We start from the raw sequence: 25745 nt of genomic DNA on the forward strand, positions 1-25745 counted from the left end.
CAAGGCTTTGTGGCAGTGTTGGCTCCCGAGAACAGCAATCCAGTGAAACCCATCAATCCCAGCCATCCAGTGAAATGTCACCGCTCTACGGGCCCCGGGGTGAAGGAGAACAGCAGACAAGGATATCTATGTTTCTCCTCCCCTCACTGGGGCAAGGTCAAACTTGAAAACTGTACACCAAGTTTTGAGGGCACTGGAACTGACCAATCTTCCCAGTGTCAGGTAGTTAAGTGGGCAGACCTGTCTGTTGGGTGGAGAGATAAGAGTGAAGACCGTTACTCTGCAATCAGGCGAGGAAGTGGCCTCTCAGTTTCTTCTCCACTTGTAGGTCCCTACAATTGTGAGAGCAGAAGACAAGGAAGGCATCTTGCTCTCTTGGTGACCTGTGCCTGCTTTTTTGGAGGCGTGGGCCAGTTTATAAATAACAGGTTTGTGCTGTCCAACAGAACACCTCCAACTGCACCAACCTCTCTTCCAGCAATCCACAGCTCAACTTGACAGGAAGATATGGCAAAGTCAGGGCTATACACTTACTGTTTTCTCTTTGGCCAACAGTGGATGGACTGGAGCTTGGTTGTTTAAATAAATTAGTCTTTGTGAATATATTTGTATTTGATTTGATTTTAAGAAAGTTTGTATTAAAATATTACTTATATTTAACATTGAAAGTTTTAGTGTCTTCTTAAATTTGCGGTTTGAGATTAGTATTGCATTGCTTGATCCTAATCCTAACCCTGGTGGTGTCAGAGGGCTGGCAGGAAGTAGGAAGTGAGGGCAGGGGAGGGCAAGGTGGTCCACAGATTGACTGGAAGGTTTAGCGTGAGCTTTTCCATCCCAGTTCATACTTCTTTTCCAGCACTGGACATATGTCTAGAGGTCAAATGAAGAAGTGATATAGTGGAGGCCAGTGGTCTCTAAATGATCCAGAGAGCATTAGGAAATGAAATCTGTGGAAGTGCTTGTGATCCCCCCCCCTCTCTCTCTGTGTGTGTGTGTGTGTGAACACCAGACATTGGATAGATATGGACAAACAGTGCTATTAGAGCACTGACTGCTCTTCCGGAGGTCCTGAGTTCAAATCCAAACAACCACATAGTGGCTCACAACCATCTGTAATGGGATTTGATGCCCTCTTCTGGTGTGTCTGAAGAGAGCTACAGTGTATTTACATATAATTAAATCAATCTTTTTTTTTTTTAAAGCAAAATGTTGAGAAACAATGCAGATCCACAGTACAGAAGAAACTGTATGCATACTGAAGATGAGAACTGGAAAGGGCCTGGTTTGTGAAGAGGAGAGAAGGGGGAAGGGGGAAGGAAGGGAAGAGGGGAGGGGGAAGGAGGGAAGGAAGGATGGTGGAGGAAGGGAGAGAGAGAGAGAGAGAGAGAGAGAGAGAGAGAGAGAGAGAGAGAGAGAGAGAATGCTTAAGACTTAGAAATCCCTGCTCCCTGCAGCAGTGTAGGGGAATACCAGAACAGGGAAGTGGGAAGGGTTGGATTGGGGAACAGGGGGAGGAAAGAGGGCTTATGGGACTTTCGGGGAGGGGGGATCCAGGAAAGGGAAAATCACTTGAAATGTAAATAAAGACTATATAGAATAAAAAAATAAAAATAAAAATAATAAAAAAAAGAAATCCCTGCTCCCTGACTTCTTATGAATCTTAGGGTTTCTATTGCTGTGACAGGACACCGTGATCAAAAGCATCTTGGAGTAGAATGGCTTATTTCACCCACACTTCTGTATAACTGTTCATCATTGAAAGCCCTTGAGGCAAGAACTCAAACAGGGCAGGAACCTGGAGGCAGGAGCTGATATAGGGCCATGGAGGGGCGCTGCTTCCTGGCTTTCTCACCATAGCTTGCTCAGTCAGCTTTCTTAGAGAACTCAGGACCACTAGCTCGGGGATGGAACAGTGGGCTAGGTCCTCTGTATCCATGACACAGAAACTAGCCAGGATGTCAGGCAAGCTTGGTGATCTTTCCTCTTCGGAATCCTATTGTTTACATCTGTGAAGCAGGGAAATCCTATAGGCTCAGTGGGAGTAGGTGAAGGTAGGAATCAGGGGTCTGCTGCTTGAAAAGCACCTCTTATGCATGCTCAGGCTCCCCTCCCCTCCCCTCTCCTTCCTTCCCTTCATGGTTCCTAGCTGCTCCCTGGGATCTGCATATCACACCTTAGAATGACTTTGGAAGTGTGCTTCTGAAATAAGGAACAGCCTTCAGGCTGGACACTTTAGGAACACCAATGCTAATAACCTCGGGTTGATAGGCATGATGTTGCACATGTTGCTGTGGACTGATGGACATGGGCTTCCATTTAGGGCCACAGGTCCCTGAAGGCAAAGCTCTGCCATGTTAGCAGAGAGCAGGGCCTGGGGTGAAAAAAAAAAAACTGAAGAAATTTTTTATCAGTTCCATTGTCCCCAAGCTTGGCCTGGGGCAATCACCCTGGCCCCTTCCTACTTCCCCAAAAACACAGTATAAGGGCTGATTGTGGTGCAGTAGCCACAGTCACTGAAAGTGGAAGTCATAGACCCTTGGGAGGTGAGTGCCGTGCTCACACATATCACAGGCCAGGGTCACAGCTGGAGGGCCTGTTTTTAGGATCAGCATAGCTACTGTCTTTGCTTCTTTCCCTACATAAGTGGAGTCAGCTCTGGCTTGGGGCTGACCTGTCCCTGCAGGTCAAGACCTTGGGTAAAATGTGGTCCTGGGGAACAGCCAGGAAGATCGTAGAAGGAGTCCTTTGTAGCTCAGTTGCCCATCCTGCCCACCTCTGATGCCTGTTTCAGACTCCTGCTCGGGGTTAGTATTTAGAAGAGGAGGAGAAGGAGAAGGAGGGGAGGAGGGGAGGAGGAGAGGAGAAGGAGGAAGAGGAGGAGGTAGCAGTAGATCTTCGGCCCTCCCTTTAATCAGATAATTAAACAAGTATCATGCTATGTGCCAGAAGCTGTGTTGGACACAAAGACGAGCTGTGAGGACGAAGGTGGCATTGCCTCTACTCCAGGATCAAGTAGACATGAGACAACCCCTCATCCTGTCCCTTCTCCTGCTGGGGATGGTTTCTGCTTTCCATCTGGGTGAGTCTATCCCTTTAACTCTCATGTGTATCTTCCTTGTTTATTCTCACTCTCTTGGTCATTGTTGTTATCATAGAGTCAGGGTCACAGTGTGTTCTTTTTGGGTCACTCACACAATTCTGGTTAGATATCTCTCAAGACTCGGAACTGGCTTCTTCAGATGGAAACAAACAAAAACAAAAGACCTTAGATGATGGGCCAGTTGAAGCCCCTCATACAAGGTCTTCCTATCCATATACATACCTGTGGTGTCAGCCAGAGTTCAGGCTATGAGTTTGGTTTAAGACATCTGTCTTTACTTAACCTAGAGGAGGAGTTCCTTCCTATTGTGTGGCCCCAAATTGGGACCTAGGAAAGCTCAAGTGGACAGATGGAGCTGTCCGAGGTGCTGGAGAAAGAAAGCCTCTCAAGTGATGGCAGGTTACCTCTTCTTCCTAGAGACTGCTTACCTTCATCTGGAGACTCCCAAGAGAGAAGACCTGCATCAGGAAGCAGATGGCTCGGGCGAACATGGGAGAGAGTTGGTTCTGACTCAAGAGACAATTCAGACAGAGGGAGAGGAGGTTGAGGGTTCTGAACATCAAGACATCTTTGAGGATGATGAGGCAATGGAGTCATATCCAGATGCCTTAGATGACTTGGCATGCCCCAAGGAAGAGGACACCGCTCATTTACAGGGAACTCCTGGGTGCAAGAGCTGCCGCTATGTGCTGGTGAGGACTCCCAAGACATTTTATAAGGCTCAGGTAAGAGACAGGGAGACATGGTGAAAAGGTCAAGGGGAAGGAAAGAGACTGGATTAAAACTTCTGCTCTTTATTTATTTAGACTAGTGTTTCTCAAAGCTGCAGAATTGCCTGGGGCGGTCTTAAGATATAGAGTTTGCAGCTCCACCTTCACAATCTTTGAGTAAGAAGGCTTGGGGGTTGTTCTGAGGATTGGCATTTATAACAAAGTCCTGGGATAGAGATTTTCTTGGTCTAAGGACAACAACTTTAGAGTGTTCTGTATAAAAACACTTTGGTGATAGAGAGACTCGTGTTTTATGGAAAAGGAGGTGGAAAAGGTATAAGATCCAAAGGTTGGGGCAGAATTAGAGTGAAATATTGTGTCTGGACATGACAGAAGTGTTGCACTCATGAATTCACAATGACTGTGCTTGCTTGCACAAGACCTTCACAAGATCAAGATAGTCAAAATTCCAACATGAATTGGAGGGGCACACAGGCCCTCATCTCTAGATGAAGAGTTACTGGTAACCAATGGCTACTTGGAGAAAGTCAATTTTCTTTGGGATTATGGCCACTGGTAGGTTGATTATGGTCATACATGTTTGGGAAGCATTAATTAGTCTTTCTGGGCCACATATTTGCTAAAAAGAGGATATGAAGTTGGGAAGGTGATTGTGTGATTCAGGAGTAGCTAAAGGAGGGAGTTGGGAGATGAACAACTGAAACACATTCTATGTGTGCATGAGAATCTCACAGTAAATAAAATGTTATACCTACCCCTTTTCACCTCTGTCAATACTTCTGTGTGGCCCACTGTAGGGTGTGTGTGTGTGTGTGTGTGTGTGCACGCGCACATGCGTGCACGCTCGTGTGTGCACGGAGTGTGCTCGCATGTGTGCATATGCATCCTAACTAGGAAATCTCAGGATCTGACAACTGCACTGAAATGAATTTTAAAAGACTAATCTTATCTCTAAAAGTGGAAAGAAAAGAACCCCCTGTATTAAATACTGTCTTCTTTCATTGACTATTTCCGTTTTCAGAGCAACTCTGCTCATCTTCCAGAAATCAAGCTTCTCCAAATGAAGATATGTAGTTGTCCCTTAGTCTGTATGGGATTTTGGCACTAGCATTCCTACAGTGGACACCGATATCTGACTATGTTCAAAGTGCTTTCATATAAGTGGTGTATTTTTAATTTTTAGGCTTATTTATTTATTGTATGTTTGTGAAGGAATGCATGCATCATGACATATACATGTAGGTCAGAAGACTCCTTTGGGCGTTTGTCCTCTCCTTCGTCCATGTGGGATCTGGAATCAAACTCATTTACCTACTCACTGAGCTATCTCACTACTCCTCTTCTGCTCATTAAACTAACTCTACATTATTTATAATACCTACTGCAGTGTAAATGTCATGAGAAGAGGTTTTATACTTTATTATTTGGGGACCAATGTCAAAGGAAAGAATATTATTCAGAGTAAACATAACTAAAAAAAAAGACACATTTTCAGGGGAGATGGCTATGTGGTAAGAGAGCTTGTTCTGCAAGCATGAGGACTTGAGTTCAAATCTCCAGGACCCACGGAAAAATCTGACTGTGATAGTGTATGCCTGTGACCTCAGCACTGAGAGCAGAGACAGATAGATCCTGAGAGTTCATTGGCCAAGCAGGCTATCTCAAGGAACATGCTTCTGGTTCAGTGAGAGACACTGTCTCAAAAACAATAAGGCAAAGAATGGTAGCGAACATCCCACCTGATGTCCTACTCTGGCGTTTGCATGTGTGCATCTACACACTCGCATACACACACTACTCCCACAACTTCACATACAAACACACAGTCAATATTTCCAGTGGATGGCTGGTTGAGTTATGTGGGCAAGCTTTCCACACATAGAGAGGGCTCACTGTATGGTACCATGGTTTTTTGTGATGAAGGTCAAAAGAGACACTGTATTTGAATCATCATGCTAAACAGTCTGTACATGGTGGCGATAATTATAATGAGAATTGCTATTTCCTGCAAGGATGTCCTGACCACTGATAAAGAAGCAAAATATAGGCTTCAGGGAAGCAAGTGGGTCCTTTATATTGAGTCTGTGAGTAGTTGTAGGGATTTTTTTGGAGATTTAGGATCTTGAGGTAAAAGAAGGTGAATTCTCCACCCTAACTCTTCTCTCTGCAGAGACTCTGCAGGAGATGCTACCGAGGCAACCTTGCTTCCATCCACAGCTACAGTTTCAACTACCAAATTCAGAGCTTGGCCAGGAAGATCAACCAGTCCATCATCTGGATTGGAGGCATCCTCAGGGGATGGGTAAGCTAAGACCCAACTCAATATAGAAAGTTTTGATTATGTTGCAGGATCATTTGTTGGCTTGGTAGTTACAGTGTCCTTTAAATGATAGGCAAATAGGATGCTGGAGATGGCCTGTATTGTCTTGGGAGAATTGGTTACCCATATCTCTCACTAACTCCGTGTTCAAAAACTTGAGGCTTGTAGCTCAAAATTAGCCATGGAGAATTTACACCAATAAAATTGGCAATTGTTATCACTTAGCTGTCTCTGTGACAAAATGCCTGAAGGAATCAACTTATAAGGAAGAACAACTTATTTTGACATATAGTTTCAGAAGCTTCATTTCATTCTCACTTGAGGGTGTTGGTTTGGACTTGACACACGGTGTGTCCTAGTGGGAGTGTGTGGAAGAAGACTGTTCACCTGCGGTGCAGGAAAGCAGAGAAGAATGAAAAGGTGCCAGGCCCTAGTATCCTCTTCAAGAGTATGGCCCAAATGGCCCAACTTTCTCCAAGTAGAGTCTGCCTCTTAAAAGTTCTATCACTTCCCAGTTCTACCATGAGCTGGGGGGACACAGACATTAGCACAGTCTTAGAGAGATACTTCAGATCAAAATTCGAGCATGTCACAGTAAGGATTCCTTTTTACTTCCCTCTCACTCTTCCTTAGAGTTCGGGTGTCTGTGTGTTTGTGTGTGTTTGTATGTGCATGTGTTTTCTTTTCTTTTCTTTTTTCCTCTTTTTTTGAAACAGGGTTTCTCTGATTAGCCATGGCTGTCCTGGAACTCACTCTGTAGACCAGGCTGGCCTCGAACTCATAAATCTGCCTGCCTCTGCCTCCCAAGTGCTGGGATTAAAGGTGTGCACCACCACCACCCGGCTGTGCATGTGTTTTCTATGTGTACCTGAATGTGAAGACTGTAGGCCAATCTCTGGTGTCATTCCTCAGAAGCTGCTTAATTTATTTTTTAAGACCTGGTGCTCTCAGATCAGGTAGACTGGCTGACCATGAGCCCCCCAGGGAATCCCTTTCTCTTTCCTTTTCCAACACTGCTACTACAAGTGTGAACCAACGTGCCTGAATGTTTAATATGGGTGCTGGAGATTCCCCAGCCCTCAGAGCTGATTTTTCAGAGCATGTGGTCATATAAAACTGAAGTGAGGAGACAGATTCCAAGAGACTGACTCAGGGCTCATCTCAGTTGTTTACTAGCTGAGGAGTTTTCTGAGCTTTTCTTCAGCTGTAAAATGGGGCTTCCTTAGGTGTAGGCCCAAGATTGCGGATGAATGAGCCAGCACCATCAGCATTAACTTGTAGCTTGTTAGAGATGTAGAATCATGGGCTCCATGCCTGATCTCCTGAGTCTGAGCCTGCTTGTCAATAAGATCCCCACAGTACAGCTGGGGAAACCTGCCCTATAGGCTGTCCTGGAGCAACGGTTATTTTCCATTGCATCCCCTGCAAACCCTGAGGGAAGCTTCCTGGCAGGCAGGCAGTGAGGGGAGTCAGCAGTGGCTTGGATCTTCCTGTCTTTTTTGGTTCCCTGATCCACTTTCTTTCTTTTCTAGCTTTTCTGGAAGAAGTTTTGCTGGACTGATGGGAGCCGCTGGGATTTTGGATACTGGGCCCCAGGGCAGCCTGGGTGTGGGGAAGGTCACTGTGTGACTCTGTGTACCAAAGGTGAGAGGAATAGGCTCCAGCCAAGGAGATACATTGATAGAGTAGGATTTTTGCAGCTGTCCCTTTGAGCTGCCTGGACACACATCTTCAAACCTACTCACTCCACATGGAGAACTCAAAACCTGGTCTGCCGGGATGGCTGAGGTATGAGGACTTCTCAGGGAGTGTCTTGTAGTGGAGGTAGCTGGGAATCCTTTACCTCCTCTGGTACGTGGTGGACAAACTTGAATGACTTATGTGATCAACAGACCAACAGATATGAATAGAAGGTGTGGATGTAGGAATAAGTGACAGCTGAGACATCTTCAGCTACAGATGTGGGGAACAGCCTTTGTGACAGATGTGAGGCGCTTTAGTGTACTGGCAGAAACCATGCATGCTGGAGTGCTGTGATTCAGCCTAGCTACATACCTATCAGATATGGTATAGCAAGTCGTCGCCACAACCTTTGTTTCCTCCTCTGAAGCTGATGATGGCCGGGGAAGGGGATAGAGGGACAGCTGACAAAGGAGGGGTGGAGCCAGTTTATATATCTCTGTGTTTTCTGCTGCAGGGGGCCATTGGCGAAGAGCTCGATGCAAAAGTCGCCTGCCTTTCATCTGCTCCTTCTAAGATGGAGCTAGACCCACTTGGAGCCTCCTGCCTTCACAGCCCTGGCCACTCGTTTCCCACCCTTTGGGACTCAAGTCTGTCCTTAATCTCTCCTTGTCATAAAGTCAGGCTTTCTACAGCATCCCCTAAGTCTTGCCTCTTTATTGCATTTACGTGGAAACCCCTGGTTGTTGGAAAAATCCTAGAAGTAAAAGAAGTGGGGCTAGGCAGTCTGGTGCAGTTGGGGAGCAGTGACAGAGTTTGGGGCACAGGGTGGTGGCAGCACTGAGTCACCCGGAGGTTGAGCAATGCTCTCTGTTGTCCTGTCTTCACTGGGCTCAGATTCCACCTTTCTACCCAGTGAGAGGAGAGCAGTGAAGATTCCCATCTGTTGGGAGCTGGTCCCACCATTTCTTGGCATCAGTATGAGGTGGGGAGTGAGTGATTTTCCAAGATGGAAGTGAAGAGACTCATTCAAGAGCTGGTATGCGATATTGAAATTGAGTGTGGGAAAACCCTGAGAGGCTGGGGCGAAAACTCCCCTTTAGGGAAGCCTGCTCCCCTAGTGCTGTGCTTCTTGGCACCGAGCAATGACTTCATTTCCCATTTTCTCATGCCCATCCTGGGAGGAGAGAGGGAGGGAGGGGGAGGGGGCTGGCCTCTTCTTCTGTATCCCCTATCCTTTCTGTAGAGAGGACACAATTCTGAGGAGATCTGTCCCTCACCAGTTCTGTTCAGAACCCAAAGGCAAGAGACCGGCAAGAGCATAGATGCCGTCCTGGGTTCTGTTCTCTTGGACCTCAGCATTCCTTCATCTTGCTTTCTCAGACCTAGAGAGACCAAGAGGGAATATCTCTGTTACCTTTAACTTTATAACTTTATGCCAGCTGGGACACTGGGTTGGAAGGATCTTGCTAAAAGGATTTAGAGTAGACAGAAGAGAAAGTTCAGTGAGACTGGGTATTAAAGAATATAAAGAGAGCCACATGTTCTCTCTCTCTCTCCTTCTTTCTCTCTCTCTCTGTCTCTCTCTCTCTGTGCATGTTTATATGCTTATGGTGAATTTCTGTACATGTGTACATTTGCATTTTTGTGCATCCATAGATGTGCATATCTCTGTGTAAACTGACATAGATGTGTGAGAATAATTTGTTTATACTGGTGTGCTGTATGTGCATTTTTGAACCTCAGCATATTTATGGATATTTTCTATAGATGTGTTTCTCTGTATATTTACACCTGTATGTGCCGTAGTCTCTTTGTACATACATATATGGTTATCTGTGTCTTTAGCCATATGCATGTAGGTGTATGACTATGTACAGGTTTATGTTTGTATATATACCAGATACAACGTAGCTTCAGGAGCAAAAACCCAGTAATCTACATATTCTCTCTCTAAGGGGTTTGCAGCAATAAGACAGGGATGAGGCATAGTCCTAGACAGTGGGTTGGGGAGAAACAGTATACATAAGCCATTTGAACAAGGAAGTCTTTGGCAATTGATTAACATGCCCTAGAACCTATGGCACTCCACTGATGCTGGATCCCAGGGCTGTCTTGGTAGAGGGATCTTTGCCTCAGCTCCTAATCATGACATAGATTCAGGTCAAGCGGTAGAGTTGCCTAGGAGTCGGGTATCACGCAGGTACTGCATTGAAGAGTGCACTATGCGGACCCTTAATTCAATGCTTCTAAAGAGACATGCAATTGTTGCAGGGGGTGAGAGGATACGAAGTAAGACATTTCAGGGGCACATCAGTTTCCTGATGCATTCTCCCTCCCTCCCTCCCTCCCTCTCCCTCCCTCCCTCCCTCCCTCCCTCCCTCACTCCCTCCCTCCCTCCTCTTCTTCCTTCTCTCCTTCCCTGCCCGAATGGCCTCTAATCAAGTAGCCCAACATCCTGATGTCTCAAACCACAGGCAGAGGTGTGTGTGTGTGTGTGTGTGTGTGTGTGTGTGTGTGTGTAAAGCCTCTTTAGGGCAGACCTGGGCAGGTAAAATGCTTCTCAAATCTCTGGCATTTTGAGTTACTCTGCTTATGAGTATCTTACTCTGCCTTTATGTAACTGCCTTTATGGCTACTTAACACCCTCCACTCTTGCTTAGCTTTTGATTAAAAGGCAAATAGTCTTGAGAGAAGACATTCCCCAGAAGCTATCCCCAGGAGGTTAACTGGTAACTTGCTGAGAACAGGTGTTGTGAGAAGGGACACAGAAGGCTGTGGAACTGTTAGAGTGCAGTGGGGACCTGGGGACAGAAGGGAAGCAGACTGGTCCACTGTCTTCTTTTCCTAGGGACTCAAGAGGACAGAGTTGATATTCCTTTAGTCAGCTGGCTCTGCAATGTGCCTGCTTCTGCCTAACACAGATCTGGGCACCAGGTGATTCTCAAGATTCTCCAGCCCTTGGCTTCCCTCCCAGTGGCAAGAGTCTGTGTCCCGCCTAGCTGCTTCACCTAGAATTTACTCATCACTGCAGCCAGATCTTGCTTAGCCCAGGTAACATAAGCAGATAAGTCAATATAAAAGGATGAGTCAACAAATGTCCTGACTTCCCCCTAATAGATATCCCCCAAAGACAACGTTTCACACTCCAGCATCACAATCTCTGGGTTCAAGTCAGTTCTGCTTCCATTCCTTACTTTTATTCAGCCTCGGTTTCTTTTGTAAAATGATGATTAAATTAAGTAATGCCTGTCATACAATGAATGAGCCCACACTTGCCAAAGGTGAGCCTCTCCACCTCTGAATGACAGTGTGTATGCTGAGCCATGTAGCCTTGAGAGTGAACATAGATTTCCTCTCTAGTTCCAAGAACTGTCTATTTGTTTTCCTTCCAAACAAGATTAATAACAAACCACAGAAACCTCCCCAGGTGTGGTCAGGGCCTGTGTGACCATGTTAGGGATGTCGCTGAGTAAACCACAGTGTATCAGACACAAGTTGGCTGTTGTGATTTCTACTGTTAGCTGACATATAGCACATAGAAGTGGACTTGGTTCAGACAACAGGAGTACAGCAGGGAGTTTACACACTTATTGAAGGCCCAGAAGAGGCTTAGGCACCTGGAGGAGAATTATCCTAGCCTGGGGTACAGAATCCTCTTAGGACAGTGTCTCCATCTTCTTCTAGGGTGCATCCTGGTGAACTCAGCCTCAGTCCAAGGGGACTATAAGCCTTCTCCTTGGAGGCTGTGCTCTTTCCTCTGCTGATGTCTCTCTTGGAGAGATGAAGCCTGGCCAGGTATCTGCATACTACCCATGACTTGACGCTGGTACTAGGGAAACAGTACCCCATCACCTGTAATGATGGGGCTGTGAGCAAGCAGAGGGAAGGAAGAATTGATGAAGCTGGTGGGTGGGGATCACTGGGGCTGGGGCTGTGTGAGCACTCCTGCGGTCCTCCTAGACTATCCCTCTCCCACATTTCTGCACACCTTCCAGTGAGGGGCCAGCCCTCTGTGTGCATGCATGCTCATCTCTGTTAAGCTCTCAGCATCGTGCTCATGTTTAAGAGGCAGATTGGCCCTGATACTAATTACACTTATACCTCAGGCCCACTCATTTGCATGAAGTTTTCTGATACATAATTATATAATCTTTTAACAGAGATGCCCCCAGCTATATGATGGCACTTGCCTGTAAATCCCAATACTGGGGAAGAGTTGAGTTGAGGGAGGATATCTGTAAATTGAGGCTAGCCAGGAATACATAGGAAAGTCTTTTTATCAAAACCAACCAAGCAACCAGCCAACCAACCAACCAACCAACCAAATAACCAACCAACCAAATAACCAATCAGCCAAATATCCAAGCCAAACCAGAAGAGCCTCTCAAGCTGCTTCTTCCTAAACCTTGATCTGTCCTTGAACTTTGCCCTCTATAATTTAGTTTCCTCTACATCTCCTGTTTTCTTTAAAAACTTAGAAAGGAGATGGGACAACTGGGCAATGGAGATAACGTGAACTTGTCTTCTGCTCATAATGCACTTGTGTCCTCTTGTGGCCCCTCACAATGGCACAAAGCAAGCCATTTTTTTTTTTCATTTTTGGTCTCAGGGTTAGTGATCTGTAAGCAGGAGGGCTGGTCATGATGGTTTATGAGGCCCCTTTAGCTTCTCACTGATCCTGTGAAAACAGGCCTGGCTGACTTGGCTGACTTGGCTGACCTGGCTGAGTGCTCACAGGGTACAGGATCTTACTGGGCCTCCCCTACTTGTCTTTTGAAATGGTTTTATGAGTCCCAGGCTGTGTTCAAACTTATTGTGTTGCCAAGGATAAACTGGAACTTTTGATCCTCCATGTCTACCTCCTGAGTGCTAGGATTACAAGTCTGTACCACCATGTTAGGCTTATGAAGTGCTGCAGGTTAGCCCTAGGGCTATCATGCTAGACACATACTCTACCTACTCAACTACATCCCCAGCCCCTAACTGTGGCTTTCCAACAATGCTGTAAACTAGGACAGTTGATGTCTTGGGGCATGGTGCTAGGTTTAGAAATTGCCTCTTGTCAGTCATGTATGTGTGTGTCTTCTGTCTAGATTCTGGAGGGGGCGTCCAGACGTGTGGATCTGTGAGGACCTAATGGGAGAATAAAGGTCTATTCCTCAGCTTGAGCTTGAGATATGGGGTGAGGCAAGGAAAAATCCATTGACAGCCACACCTCCTATTTCCTTCTGAAGCTGGACTTGGCCACATCGGAAATGAGAGTTTATATTGCATTGCTCTGGGCTAGAGTAGGGCCCGCATTCTTGAGGAAGCTCACTGTCAGACATCATGGGAAGGCAGGGAAAGGCAACAGACACAGAAGAGTAGACACCTAGCGTGTTCATTCTTCTACCATGGATGTAAGCAAAGGGGTTAAAGCTGGCTGTAAATCTCACTTCCTAGCTACATGGCCTGGGGCAAATGACTCAGTCTCCCTGGGCCTTTGCTTCTCTTAAAAACAAACAAACAAACAAACAAAAAGGAAAACAACCCCCCCAAAGATACCCTACAGGATTATTTTAAGGGTGCAAAGAGATAATGTATATGGAAGTGCCTATAGTAGTACATGGTAGGTTCTATGGATATAGCCTTAGCTACCGTTTTCTCTATCTTTCAGAAAGGGATGGATGCTGCTGTCCTGGGACCCAGGGAAGCAGATGGGAGGCATGCAAGGGGTAAAGGCAAGATTCAGGTCTTAGTGGGAAGCATTGCCTGTCTGCTGAACTCTGAGGGCCTAGGGACCTGGATGTGGTCTTTAGGGTGAACATCAGAAATAAGAGCCTCTCTTATCTCCCCTCCCACCTCTGTCTGCTTAGATAGAGTGGCCTGTTAAAGGTTCTTCAGCCCAAGGGTGAGCATGGGACCCTGGGAAGAGGCCCTAATGACCAATAGAATAGGCCCCCGAGTCGGTAGACTGCTTCTCCACAGTGGCCTGGTCACTGGCAAACACTGGGTTGGTTGAGGCAGTACCCTTCAGTGTTGTCTCAGTCACCTGCAAATAGAAGGGTTGGCATCGTCATGTCTGATACTAGGTAGGAAGTTCCAATGTGACCCATTTGACAGAATCAGCAGCGTGGGTGAGGTGGAGTTGCCTGGTTGTAAGGGAGGTAGAATGAGTCTCTGGGAACCTAGAATTTTGCATGCACTCCAAGGGTGAACTGTAATGCGGGTCATCTCCAGGCAGGATGCGTTCTGCCCCAGAAGTGGACAAGAAGCAATGAACGGTGGGCATGTTGACAACAATGACCCACAGAGACACTCCTCCCAATAAAGCTGGCGGCTTTGCACGTGCTAGAGAAGCACGGGGCCCCTGAGCTCCGACCAGCCCCAAATCTCCAGAGTTCATTCTTAGCTGACCCCTCTGTCAGGCCCCATGTACTAACGAGGCCCACTGAACTTCGGGACACCCTGAAGAGTAAGCCACAGGGAGTCCCCAAGGTCCAGCAGCCCTCCCTGCCGCTTCCTCTGCTTTTCAGCCTCTTCCCCAACTCACCTCCTCAAACTTCCTGGCTTTGTAGTGATCAGCCCCCTTGAGGAAATTGAGCAGGATGATGTCACAGAGAACAGTCCCCTACAGGAAGAGGGGCAGTGTAAGCTCGGACAGCAGCTTGAAGGTGGGCAGGGCTTAAGTGGACTCTTCTCTCCCTAGCTCTTGGCTAGGACTACCTTCAGCAGAGGGGTGGCTGGAACATTGTTGGGGGCGGGGCATGTGGGGGCTGACTCTTCCAGACAGGCCCGACTGTGCCTGTGCCGCTCTTGTCAGAGAAGGCCCAGAAGCTCTGCAGATCCTCTATGGCCTACCTTTCTAGCTACGGAGAAACATCACTAGATCGTATGTAGAGGGTGTGATGGGAGAAGCAGAGGGAGCTAGAGGAGGAGTCCCTGGGAGTGGCCTTTGTCCCCACCTTTCCCCAAGGTTCTCTCCCTCACTAAGACATCCTCACACCGTGGAAGCATGGAGTCTCTCTCTTCCTTCATGGTGAGAAGCAAGAATTTTTTAATAAGTGGAAATACCTGAAAACAGGAAGGCAATCTCTGGTAGCCACAAGCCTTGGGAGGTAATGTTGAGAAATGCCCAGCCAGGGCTACATAGCAGCAGGTTTGGAGGCCAGAGGGAGGACTTGGCTGAGCTGCTTAGCAGCACTGTGCCTGCCTGGGCCCCATCCTCCCTGCCCTGTGAGAGCCCGGAAAGACTGATGAACTTACCACTCCCACAGACGTGAAGGCAGCCACCGAGCTGATGATGGTGGGGATGATGTTGAACTTGCCAGCCTGTATGGACAAAGATGGAGGCATAGAGACGGGGGGCACACCAAGGAGGGATGAGGGTCAGAGAGGCTGTGGAGCCTGGAGAGGCTCTGGTGGGTCAAAGGGTTCCACCCTACATAGTATAGGAAGCTGATGGGGGATGAGTGGAAGACCCTCATGCCCAGAGAGCCTCCTCAGAGCCTGAGTGCAGGCTGAGAAGCTTCCCCGCTCCCCTCATCCGATGGGCCCCAGGACTCACGTTCCCATAGACCAGCACATCAAAGCGGATGCCAAAAGCCTTCAGGAGCGTGCGGTACTCGCTGCCGTTCTCCATCTTGTAGTATTTGGCAAACCTGGAGGCCAGGGGTGAGAATGGGTCTGCCACGGTCTGACTCTCCTGCCTGAATTCAGGGTTCTTCAGAGCTCCGCAGTCATTATCAAGCAACTGATGGTTGCTAAGATGCCGGCCATAGTTCTTCCTGGACCCATACCAAGGAGATTTCAACAAGCAGATTCCTGGGCCATACCGGACTGTATAGAATCAGCATCTTTGTTGGTGAGAATTAAGACTCTCCTTTAAAAATAATTTCCCTCAGGGTTGGAGAGATGGCTCAGTGGTTAAGAGCACTGACTGTTCTTCCAGAGGTCCTGAGTTCAATTCCCAGCAAACACATGGTGGCTCACAACCATCTGAAATGGGATCTGATGCCCTCTTCTGGAGTGTCTGGTGACAGTTACAGTGTACGCACATAAATAAACATTAAAAAAAATTCCCTACGTGGCTTGTGTGTGTGCACATGTGTGTTTGTGTGTTTGTATGCAGCTGCGGGTGTGGATGTCATGGCCTATGTGTGTGTGTAGCTTGAGGTCAACATCAGATGTCTTTGGTGATTATTTTCCACCTTATCTTCTAAGACTGTTTCTCACTAAACCCGGAGCTCATCAGTTGGCTAGGCTGGCTGGCTAATGACACCCTGGAGACCCCTTAGCTCCACCTTCCTAGCACTGGGGTTGTAAAGACATGTGCGACTTTTAAAAATATGAGTGCGGGGTTGGAATTCAGGCCTTTATGCTTGATCAACAAGTATACTCTACCCACTGAGTCATCTCTGAAACCCTCTCTCCCCAAGATTTTTATGTGCATAAAAGCTTGGACTACAGCTGACCACAGCTGGCCCCCGGCTTCTTCAGGTCCACTCACTTGGCTATCCCAGGACCCAATGTTAACCTACTAGGCCCAGAACCTGACTCATAGAACCTCGCACCAGCAGTTTAACCTTCTTGAGACTCAGTGATGGTAGTAAGAAGTCTTGCTCTACAGGGTTGCCATGACAACCAAAAGCATACATGTCAGTGTTGTGGAACAGCCCTGGGCACTGGAAACATTTATGATCTTGGCCACTGTTATTTGCTGAACAATTATGTTTATATATAACTGAGAAAAGTGTTTCCTGATCCCTCACCCTGTGCTACCCTTGCTGTGTCCCATGGCGCAGGGAAACAATTGATACTTTTCTGGGGACACTCTGCGAGGTTAAATGACTCACACAGGCTTTCCCACTGGAACTCAGCCCTACATCTGCCCCAGTTCTTTCTGCTTCTCAGCCTTGGCTGCTGGGTGCCTTGGGATGTGCTGGGGACTTAGAGGAGTGATCACATCTCATTCTTCCCTCAGACTCAGGCTGTGCCCTTGCAGAAGGGTGGTGTCCGCACCGTATTTTGCAGATGCCTATGGCAGGGAAGGAAATTGCCTGTGGTTTTGCAGCTCCTAAGTGCTGGACGTGGGATTGGAATTGCATTGGACTTTTGGACTCTAAATCAAACACTCTATCCCTGTGCGGCTCTGCCCACCACGGGCCAGTGCCATGGGCCAGTGCCACGGGCCAGCCTCTCACATCGGCACAGTATAATCTCTTGGGCAAAATTCCACTGCTGTGAAATGGCTTCCCGATGTCAGGATTAAGTAGTGTAATGGAAACAAGAGTTCTGGAGGGGTGGGTAGTAGTGGCACACACCTTTAATTCCAGCACTCTGGAGATAGGCGGACCTCTGTGAGCTCCAGGCCAGCCTCCACTCCAGAGATAGTCTCAGGATAGCGAAGGGCTACACAAAGAAAGCCTGTTGCAGAGAGGGGTGGGGGGAGGACAAACGAACTAAAACAAACTAAACAAAAACAAACAATAAAACGACAGCGACAAAACCAAACAAAGAGTCCAGAAAGTTGTAAGTATAAAGCCAAAGCTGCTCTCATACAGTGCTGGGCTCTCTGAGTCTTCCTAGTCAGCACAGAGCCCTAGGCCCCTGTCTGCTGGTAAAGGTGTTTGTGTGTGTGTGTGTGTGTGTGTGTGTGTGTGTTGGGGTGTCTGAGAACTCAGTCCCTGAATGTGTGCAATGGTCAAGGCTGCATCTCTTTCCCAGGGATGCCCACACTTGCAACTGTACAGACGGAAGAAGAAGGTGTGCAGCCCAAGTGGCCCAGAGCTGGAGAACGAGAGGTGCCTCCCTCTCATCCTCTGGGGGGAGGAAGGGCCTGGTAGAATGTCAGCCACTGCTCTGGCTGACTCTGGGGAACTCTGTAGTCAGGCAGAAATGAGTCTGGATCCTATAGTCATCACCTGTAAATAGTGTGGCCTTTACTGTTTGTTAGTCCTCAGGGTGTCAGCTTCCATGTCTATAAAAAGAGGGGTGCTCACGTCTGTAGAAGCTCTGTTGGCAGTAGTGGGTGGACACTCATTGAGACCAACTCTGTGAGGTGAACACTGTTAAAATCCCACATCAGTGATTCTGTCTACTGAACACTGTCTTTCTCTGCCCCTTCTCTGGCCAGCTCCCTGTCCAGGGACCCTGTCTCTTGCTGTTGCTGTCAAGAAGTCTGCTTAGCTTTTAGTCAGGTTCATCCAACAGGAAGTATCAGCAGGAGCACAGAAAGGACAGGGTGTGCAGTCTGCTTAGCTCCCCACACAGGCCAATGGCTCACAGACCGGTTTCAGCTTCATCTAGATTTGGTGCTTTTCTCCCTTTGCTTGTCTTGCCAGACTGGGGATAACATCTCCACAGGCTGCCAGCCTTGGGGTCCTTCACTATGTAGGTTCCTCTTGCTCCATGTGTACGCTTGTGCAGTGTTTCTTCATGTAATTACATCTTTGGAGGCTGTCTATGTCTCCTTGGGGTACCTATCCTAAGTGCCCCCATTTTGCAGAGAAGGAAGCTTAGACCCAGATGCTTCTGTCATGATCGGGAAGCAGTACAGGAAAGTTCAGGGAGCAGATTTCTGGCCCTGCCTTGGCCTGGGCGAGGCGTCAGTCTGAACCTGCCAAGCAAGGCTGAGAATCATTCAGTGGAAATGTTCTCAGTGGTGACTGTGGGCTCTGCAGTTGAAGAGGCAGAGTGGGGGAAGGCAGGAGACTCTTCTCCAGAGAGTGAGACCCAGGGGGTGAATGAAAGTGACCCAGTACAGATGCTGAATGAAGTAGAGCCACTGAGCTGGAAGAAAGGAAGGCCCGGAGGTCAAGGAAAGGGTGTGAGGAACGAGATCATCTTTGCTCTGGTAAGTTATGTCTGGGAAACTCTGCTAGGTCTACCCAGTTTCCTACTGGGTAACGGTTGGAGTGTGCTACACAGGTCAAGGCAAAGCAGAATAAATTCCAGTTCACAGCATCAGGAGGATGACGGAATGGACAACAGGAAGGAGACTGTTTTTATGTCCATGGTGAGATCCATGATCCTGGGACTCCTGGGAGATCCTGGGAGAACTCTAGGGAGATTGCAAAGAACTTAGGAAAGGAAGTATTTAAAATGGGTAGAAGATTTTAGAAACCTGTGGCTTTCAAGCTGATTGAGGGTCTGAACAGATCATGATCATCTCAGCACCCACTAAATACAGAGACCTACAAACACATGCAGAGTACCTCAGTTAACCTCATGAATAATGCACTATTGTTGACCCATTTTATAGGTTTGGAGAGAGAAGAGCAGGTGACTTGCTTGAGTCTGATGACTTTTGATTCTGACTCCACAGCCCAAACTTGGAATCTCTGAACCATCTGTCTTTAGCTGTTAAGGATACAGGCATCCTGGTGCAAGATCTCAGAACCCTTCTAAATTCTACATTCTCATACCACTGGAGAATTCAAGACCCTTGTCACACAGATGTTGCATTCATGTCAACTGGGCATGGGGAATTGGGGTGATTCACAGATATTTGAGGCAGGGCAGGGGGTCGGACCTGTGGTCCTGTGGCCTTCATGCCCAGCCTACGTCTACATCCATGACAAATGCTCTGACATGGACTCAGAGAACAAGAAGTTGGCATCCTAGGCTCCACTGGTTAAATTTATCCTGGGAAGGCATGCGAAGGGAACAGGGAGAGAAATCAGAGCAGGCTTGGTTTTCTTCCAGCACCTGCCTTCCAAGAGGCAATAAGCGTGGTAAGATCATTACATTATCTCACCAGCCACCCACCCTCAAGGAGGCTTGGCAGGGAAGGCTTCTCTTCCCTCTTGCTGGGAGGGGGGAGTTGCAGAGCTTACAGAGGAGGGTCTAGGCTGCAGACGGGTGCAGCCCTGGAGTCCAGACTGCTCCAGGGAAGCCAATGGAGATCACAGAAGCTGCCACATCCCTGTGATAGGGGATGTTTCAGGTCATAAGGGCTTGGGGTATCTTCTCTCTAGAGGCACACTTGGACCTTATTTCGCATTCCTTCACACCTCTTGGTGCTCCATCATTGCCTCTTATAATGGAATGTGGATGGAGGTGAGGCTTGTTACCTGGTTCAGTGCCGTGTACCTTACCGGGATCCATTAATGAGGAGGACTGCAGAGTCCTGAGGAGACTGAATCAAGACGGCAGCGGGCCAGAGCCCAGAATGACTGCACAGAGCTCTCCAACCTCACTGCGTCACAGTTAAGCCACTGACGAGATGAGAGGACTGTTTGTTATAGCAGTTAGCAATACTCATCCTGACTACTACAGCCCTCCCCCTCCCCACCAGTTTTGTCACTGAGAAAACTGAGGCACAATTTGAAAAGCTTTTCAAAGGACAAAGAAGGAGTTAAAGTTGTGAAGGACTAGATCAAAGGACTAGTCATTCCTAGGAATTAGCTCTCTGAAAAGGTCCAAGAGCCGCTAGAGTACCACTCGGCTCTTTTTTAAACTAGCATTTTGTCCCCTGGGCACGTCACTCATCCTCTCTGAGACTTTTAGCTTTACTGAAAAGGGGGGATGGGAGAAGCTATGAAGGGAATGAGTTAAAAATTAATTTCTTATCTTAAGGCCAAGATAAAGAATATTATCGACAGGCTGGAGAGATGGCTCAGCTGTGAAGAGCATTGACTGCTCTTCCGGTGTGTCTGAAGACAGCTACAGTGTACTCATATAAATAAAATAAACAAATCTTAAAAAACAAAAGTCTGAGCCATAAAAGCCAATAGTTGGGAGAGTGAAGCTGGAATTCAAACCCAGTCTGTCTCAGAGTCCACACTCTTAGCCAGCATTGTGGTTTGAATAGCACAGGGTTTTCTCCTGTGAAATGTGTACTGGAACTGACTCTCCATGCAAGATACTAAGAAGGAGCATTGACAGGACCTTTAAGAAGTGATTAAGTATCCGGGCGGTGGTGGCCTCCCAGCACTCAGAGGCAGAGCCAGGCAGAGTTCTGAGTTCGAGGCCAGCCTGGTCTATAGAGTGAGTTCCAGGACAGCCAGGGTTATACAGAGAAACCCTGTCTCAAAAAACCAAATCCAACCCCCCCCCCCCCAAAAAAAAGTGATTAGGCAGGCCTGCCTCATGAATCTCTGTCCCTGTGATTAATGAAGGAGTGGGTTAAAAGGTTGCAGCAAGAGTGGAGGTGCTGGGCTGGGGAGACAGATCATCCCTGAAGAGCGCTTGCTACTCATGCAGAGAACCCAGCCTTGGTCCCCAGCACCCACATGGTGGTTCACAACTCTCTGTAACTCCATTTCCAGGAGTTCTGACTCCCACTTCTCACTCCCACAGGTATCAGGCACTCACATGGTGTCCATCATATATATGGGCAAAATACTGATACACGTAAAATAGAAATAAATGCAACTTAAAAAAAAAAAGAGTATGGCCAGATCTTTAATTCTAGCATTCAGGAGACAGAGGCAGGCAGATCTTGGTTTCAGGCTAGCCTGATATACATAGTGAGTTCCAGGACAGCCAGAGCTATGTAGAGAAACCCCTGTCTCAAAACAAACAAAATTCCCAAAACCCCAAAAAGAAAACAAATAAATAAAACTAAACAAAACAGCAACAGCAACATAAAAGGGCGGGTGTGCTGTAATAGCAAGTCTTGTGGGTCTCTTGAACCCTGCCTGACTCTCACTGTGATACCCTATGCTGCCTTGGGACTCTGTAAGCAAAAAGACCATCTCCAGATGTGCCCCTTCTACTTTGGCTCAGAATCCTGAGTTAAAATAAACCTCTTCTCTTTGTTCTTACCCAGCTAGATCATTTTTATTAGCAACAGAAAATAAGGCAGGACCGCCAGAACTTCTCTCCTCCCCCTCCTCGGTTTCTCTTAGGTCAGGCCTTAAGTCAGTTCTTAAGCTCTGAAGCTAAAAGGATCTACTGCATTTGCTAGCGCCTGGGTACCTGGTATCACAGGGTAGGGCTAGCATCGAGGCTCAGAAGAGCCACTGTTTTCTATTACATACATCCTCCCTGCCATAGAACATGCCTGCCTTCCTGCAAGTCCTGAACATGCTCCACATAGACTCTGGAGTTTTGGCTCAGAGTCTGTTTGCCCCTCTTTCCCTCTCCACCCTATGAATGCCTATTTATTCACTAGGGCCCAAGTTCAGACAGCCTGTCATGTTTTCAGTGGTCAGGAAATGCTTACGGTACCTACTGTGCCCTAGGCACCACTGGCACTCTGTTAGAGGGAGATGTGTATCAATCAGTCACACCATCCAAAATGGGACGGAGAAAATGGCTTGGAAGCTGAGGAACACCACTCTAAGAGAATAGGCAGCAAAGACTCTTGGCCTAGACTCGGCTTCAGAAGGACATGATGGTGGTTTGGAGAAACTCAGAGTGTGGCTTGACTAGAGGGTAGAGATGGGTTGAAGTGGCTGTGGTTGGATCCACCTGCTCTGGCTAGGCAGGACAACCATAAGCCTTCCCAATTTCATTTTCAGTGACTTTAGCTTGACCTTGTAGCTTGACCACAGGGGAGTGTTTACACTACAGACATTGGCATCCTATACCCCAGAGAAGAGGCTTGCCAGCGAAGAGAACTGTAGTTGTGAAATGGCCCTGGCCTACTTGTCCAGGCCCTCTACTACAGAACCTGAACTCTGACACTTAGTCTGTGGGCTATGGGGCCCATGTTACCATCTATGTCTGTCTGATGGTCTGGTGGTCACAGTGAAGGACAGAGGACACACGTGCTGGAAAAGCGAACTAATTTCTCAGATTCTTAACCCTTCGAAGATTATCTTTCTTAGTGCTAGCCTCTGGGCATCCTTCTGCTGGCTGGGCTCCTCCAGATTCTCCTGATTTGGCAGATGGAACTGGGATGGTGGTAACAACATGCTGTTTTCTCTCTTAAACAGAAAACATTGAGATCTGGCAGCTGGCTAGGTAGAAAGATAGATGCCACTGGTGGGGGACATATGGGAGGATCGAGGACATAATGTATGTAGAACACTTACACAAGCTCAGCCCAACCTAGAGCCTTAACTCCTATGACTACCTTTAGACTTCACAGGGTGCTAATGGCCCTAGGTGGTATAGGGATTTAGACATAAGACAGTCCTAGAGTCTCAGTCCTTGCTTTACTAATTGACATATTTTATATGACCTTGAGAATGACCCTTCCTCCCCCAACCTGCCCTGTCTATTTGCATATCAGTTTTCCTATCTGTAAAGTGGAGACACCAGCATCTAGTGGTTAAGGGGATAAATTAGGGTTGGGAGAGGGAAGGAAATACTTCAGCAGATTAGGAGAGGGAGAAAGGAGAGATAAAGAATGCTAAGGATGGGCTGGAGAGATGACTCAGTGGTTTAAAGCATCAGCTGTTCTTTCAGTTTCTGAGTTCAATTGCCAGCACCCATAGGGTGGTTCATGACCATCTATAATGGGATCTGGTGCCCTCTTCTGTCATGCAGGTGTAATGCAGGTGTAAATGCAGACAGAGTACTCATACACAAATAACAGTAAGGATGTTGTAAAAAGGTACAGGGAAACACATTATTTTATAAGCTTACTTAAAATATATAACACTAATAAATATGTTAAATGGAGTGATAATGCTTCCCACAAGAGACATAGACTATCTAATGAAAATCCCAGTGCCAGGTATGAGAAAGCTCACTTTGAGTTGCAGATCAGGAGAGCCCAAGAGGCTCTTGTCATTGACCTTGGTGTCTTCTAGTATGAAGACACTAGAATGTTAAAGTAAGACCCTAGTGCCCTTCCTACACAGGACTTGGAAGAATTCGTCTGGAAGTGACCTGAAGCCTCCTTGCTGAGGACTTGCGTTCATGGCATCTGAAGGTATTATACAAGCTGCCAAAGAAGAAAGAAAGGATCTACCCAGCTGGAATGCCTATGAATCACAATGACCAGCATAGTGAGGTATCTCTGGAAGTGAAATAGTGCTACTTATAGCTTGGTGCTAACCAACAGCAGTCTAACTGGACTTAAGGCTAGCTGAACAGGAAAGAAATCGTGCCTCATACTATAAACCTAGCCAACTACCCAGAGCAGGTGAGGTCACAGATTTCAGAGAAGCACCTACAACTGCCACTTTCCTAAGCTGGTATAATTCCTAACTGTATTCTAAATACTAATCCTTATACTTAAAGATAAGAGTAGCTCTCTGCTCTCCTCAAAGCATATTCTTTTTGCAGCAGATGGGGACCATTACAGAAAGTCACAGCTAGTCAGAATGTACAGAATGGCTGACTGTGGGGTACTCAGCCCCAACTGATGCATCTACAACACAGTCATTTTGTACACCTAAGGCTCAGAGAACATCATGGATGGGGGAGTGGGGTGGAAAGGTAGTAAGAGTCAGAGGACCTCTTGCCATTAGATAATGTTTTCTAGACAAATTGGGAAGTTGTATCCACAAAATCACAACAACATAGTTATCTAAACAAGACCTGCACGGTGACAAAACCAGTTGGCATGCCATGTCAGTGGGGGAGATTTTGCAAGGCCTCACTGTAGATGAAGAGCAACAGGTAATCAATGGCTCAATGGCTGTTGAGAGAGAAAGAATCAATTTTCTCCAGGAATTAGTTCACTGATATGTGGTTCAATCCTAAGTTGTCATTCCTAAACATATTTATAAGAGCAACACTAAATAGATTCAGTATGGTTTGTGTGTGTGTGTGTGTCTGTGTGTGTTTGTCTCTCTGTGTGTGTTTGTCTCTCTCTCTGTGTGTGTTTGTCTCTCTCTCTCTGTGTGTGTATAGCCTGTTTTATTTTCCCTTCTTTTACTTTGTTTGCTCTTGGTACAGGGTCTCGCTATGTAGCTTGGCTGACCTGCAACTCTCTCTGTAAACAGATTCTCAGGGCAACCTTCCTGCCTCTGCCACCCAAATGCTGAGATTACAGGCTGTATATCACCACACCCAGACTCTCTATCTTTGATTTTGCAAACTACCGAAAAGCATGGTTGAAGTCTGAACTCAGGCTGCTCAAATGCCAAGTCTACTAATTCCCTGAGCTGGAAACCAAAAAGGAGTTGACTGCAGTCCCAGGAGGCAAGAAGCTTGTTACGTAGGTGCTTCCAACAGCTGTCAAGGAAAACACACCATGGCTCTGCCTTGTTGATGCTTAGAGTGTTAGAGGAGAGACAGTGCTCAGGGAGCTGCCAGTGCTGGTCTGAGAAGAGGAAGAAGAAGAAGGAGGAGGAGGAAGAAGAGGAGAGGAGACAAGCAAGGCTGGAGCTGTCAGGGATGGGAGGCATCACTACCAGACCTACCTAGAAAGGCCACTAATGCCAGACACAGGCGGGAGGCTGCTCTGAAGCATTCCTCTCTTGCCTCTAGAGTGAGTCTCTGCTCTTTGAGAACTGCTCTCTTGCCCTCTGGTGTCTAGAGGTTTGGTTGATGAGAGGCACTGGCTGGGGACGAGAAGGCAAGCAGAAGAAACGGTGGATATTTATTCTGCTTACTGCCTCCCAGTCCCATCTTGGTTTTGCCTGTTTGTACCTATGTGCAGTGTATGCCAGGGATCTTTTTAAATCTAGACACCCATTCCTCCCACAATGACCACAAATCTAGAGTGGTAATGGCTCCCAGTTTTTCTACCTATCTCCACGACTCCCATGTTGGTTTCTTGGGCATACCTTTCTTCCCAAGCCCTGGCTGAAGTGCTTTCTCACTGGTACCTTCACTGAGATACCTGTTCTGTGTCCAGACAGAACATTTCAACACTGGACCAAATTGAGCCATTCTGAGGCCCGATAGTACTGAGATGCTTTACACATGTTCCCTTGTGCCATTAGCAGGAACAGATAAAAGATGAGTAAGTACAAACGTCAATTGCTGTAATAAATCATTTGTCAGAAGTGCTTCTGTTGGGTGGGGTTGAAGCTCCGTCCCAGTGTGACAGGGCTATAAATAACAGTGCATACTTCAGCTGCCC

At 47.2% G+C, this 25745-nt stretch overlaps 2 protein-coding genes across 3 annotated transcripts in view; one reads left to right on the top strand and one right to left on the bottom strand.

The window, feature by feature from the left end:
* Positions 1-2463: 2463 nt before the first annotated feature.
* On the top strand, positions 2464-8528 carry Prg3 (proteoglycan 3, pro eosinophil major basic protein 2). 2 transcript variants are annotated; one of them, XM_052182845.1, is made up of 6 exons: positions 2464-2543; positions 2947-3079; positions 3518-3825; positions 6002-6133; positions 7684-7795; positions 8349-8528. In XM_052182845.1, exons 2-6 carry the CDS (start codon positions 3019-3021, stop codon positions 8405-8407), a joined length of 672 nt encoding a protein of 223 aa, XP_052038805.1. In that variant the 5' UTR covers positions 2464-2543; positions 2947-3018; the 3' UTR covers positions 8408-8528. The 2 variants fall into 2 exon arrangements, with proteins under 2 accessions (XP_052038805.1, XP_052038807.1); XM_052182847.1 differs by having other exon boundaries at positions 2493-2543; positions 2950-3079.
* Positions 8529-11053: 2525 nt separating this feature from the next.
* P2rx3 (purinergic receptor P2X 3) overlaps positions 11054-25745 on the bottom strand; it is a 38649-nt gene continuing 23957 nt past the window's right edge. Inside the window, exons 9-12 of the mRNA XM_052182848.1 lie at positions 15381-15474; positions 15080-15145; positions 14367-14444; positions 11054-13865 (exon numbers count right to left, since the gene is read on the bottom strand). Of these exons, the coding sequence (XP_052038808.1) occupies positions 13752-13865; positions 14367-14444; positions 15080-15145; positions 15381-15474 (352 nt within the window). The 3' untranslated portion in view covers positions 11054-13751. The remainder of the gene's footprint in view (positions 13866-14366; positions 14445-15079; positions 15146-15380; positions 15475-25745) is intronic.

The sequence above is a fragment of the Apodemus sylvaticus genome, chromosome 5, assembly GCF_947179515.1.
Source record: "Apodemus sylvaticus chromosome 5, mApoSyl1.1, whole genome shotgun sequence".
In the NCBI taxonomy this organism is placed as follows: domain Eukaryota; kingdom Metazoa; phylum Chordata; class Mammalia; order Rodentia; family Muridae; genus Apodemus; species Apodemus sylvaticus.

What these genes read in the sequence shown, in the direction of transcription:
- Prg3 (XM_052182845.1), top strand. Translation starts at nt 3,019, where the DNA reads ATGAGACAACCCCTCATCCTGTCCCTTCTCCTGCTGGGGATGGTTTCT. An exon ending in GGTTTCTGCTTTCCATCTGG is followed by an intron (nt 3,080 to 3,517) that starts GTGAGTCTATCC and finishes TCTTCTTCCTAG; the next exon opens with AGACTGCTTACCTTCATCTG. An exon ending in GAGGCATCCTCAGGGGATGG is followed by an intron (nt 6,134 to 7,683) that starts GTAAGCTAAGAC and finishes TTTCTTTTCTAG; the next exon opens with CTTTTCTGGAAGAAGTTTTG.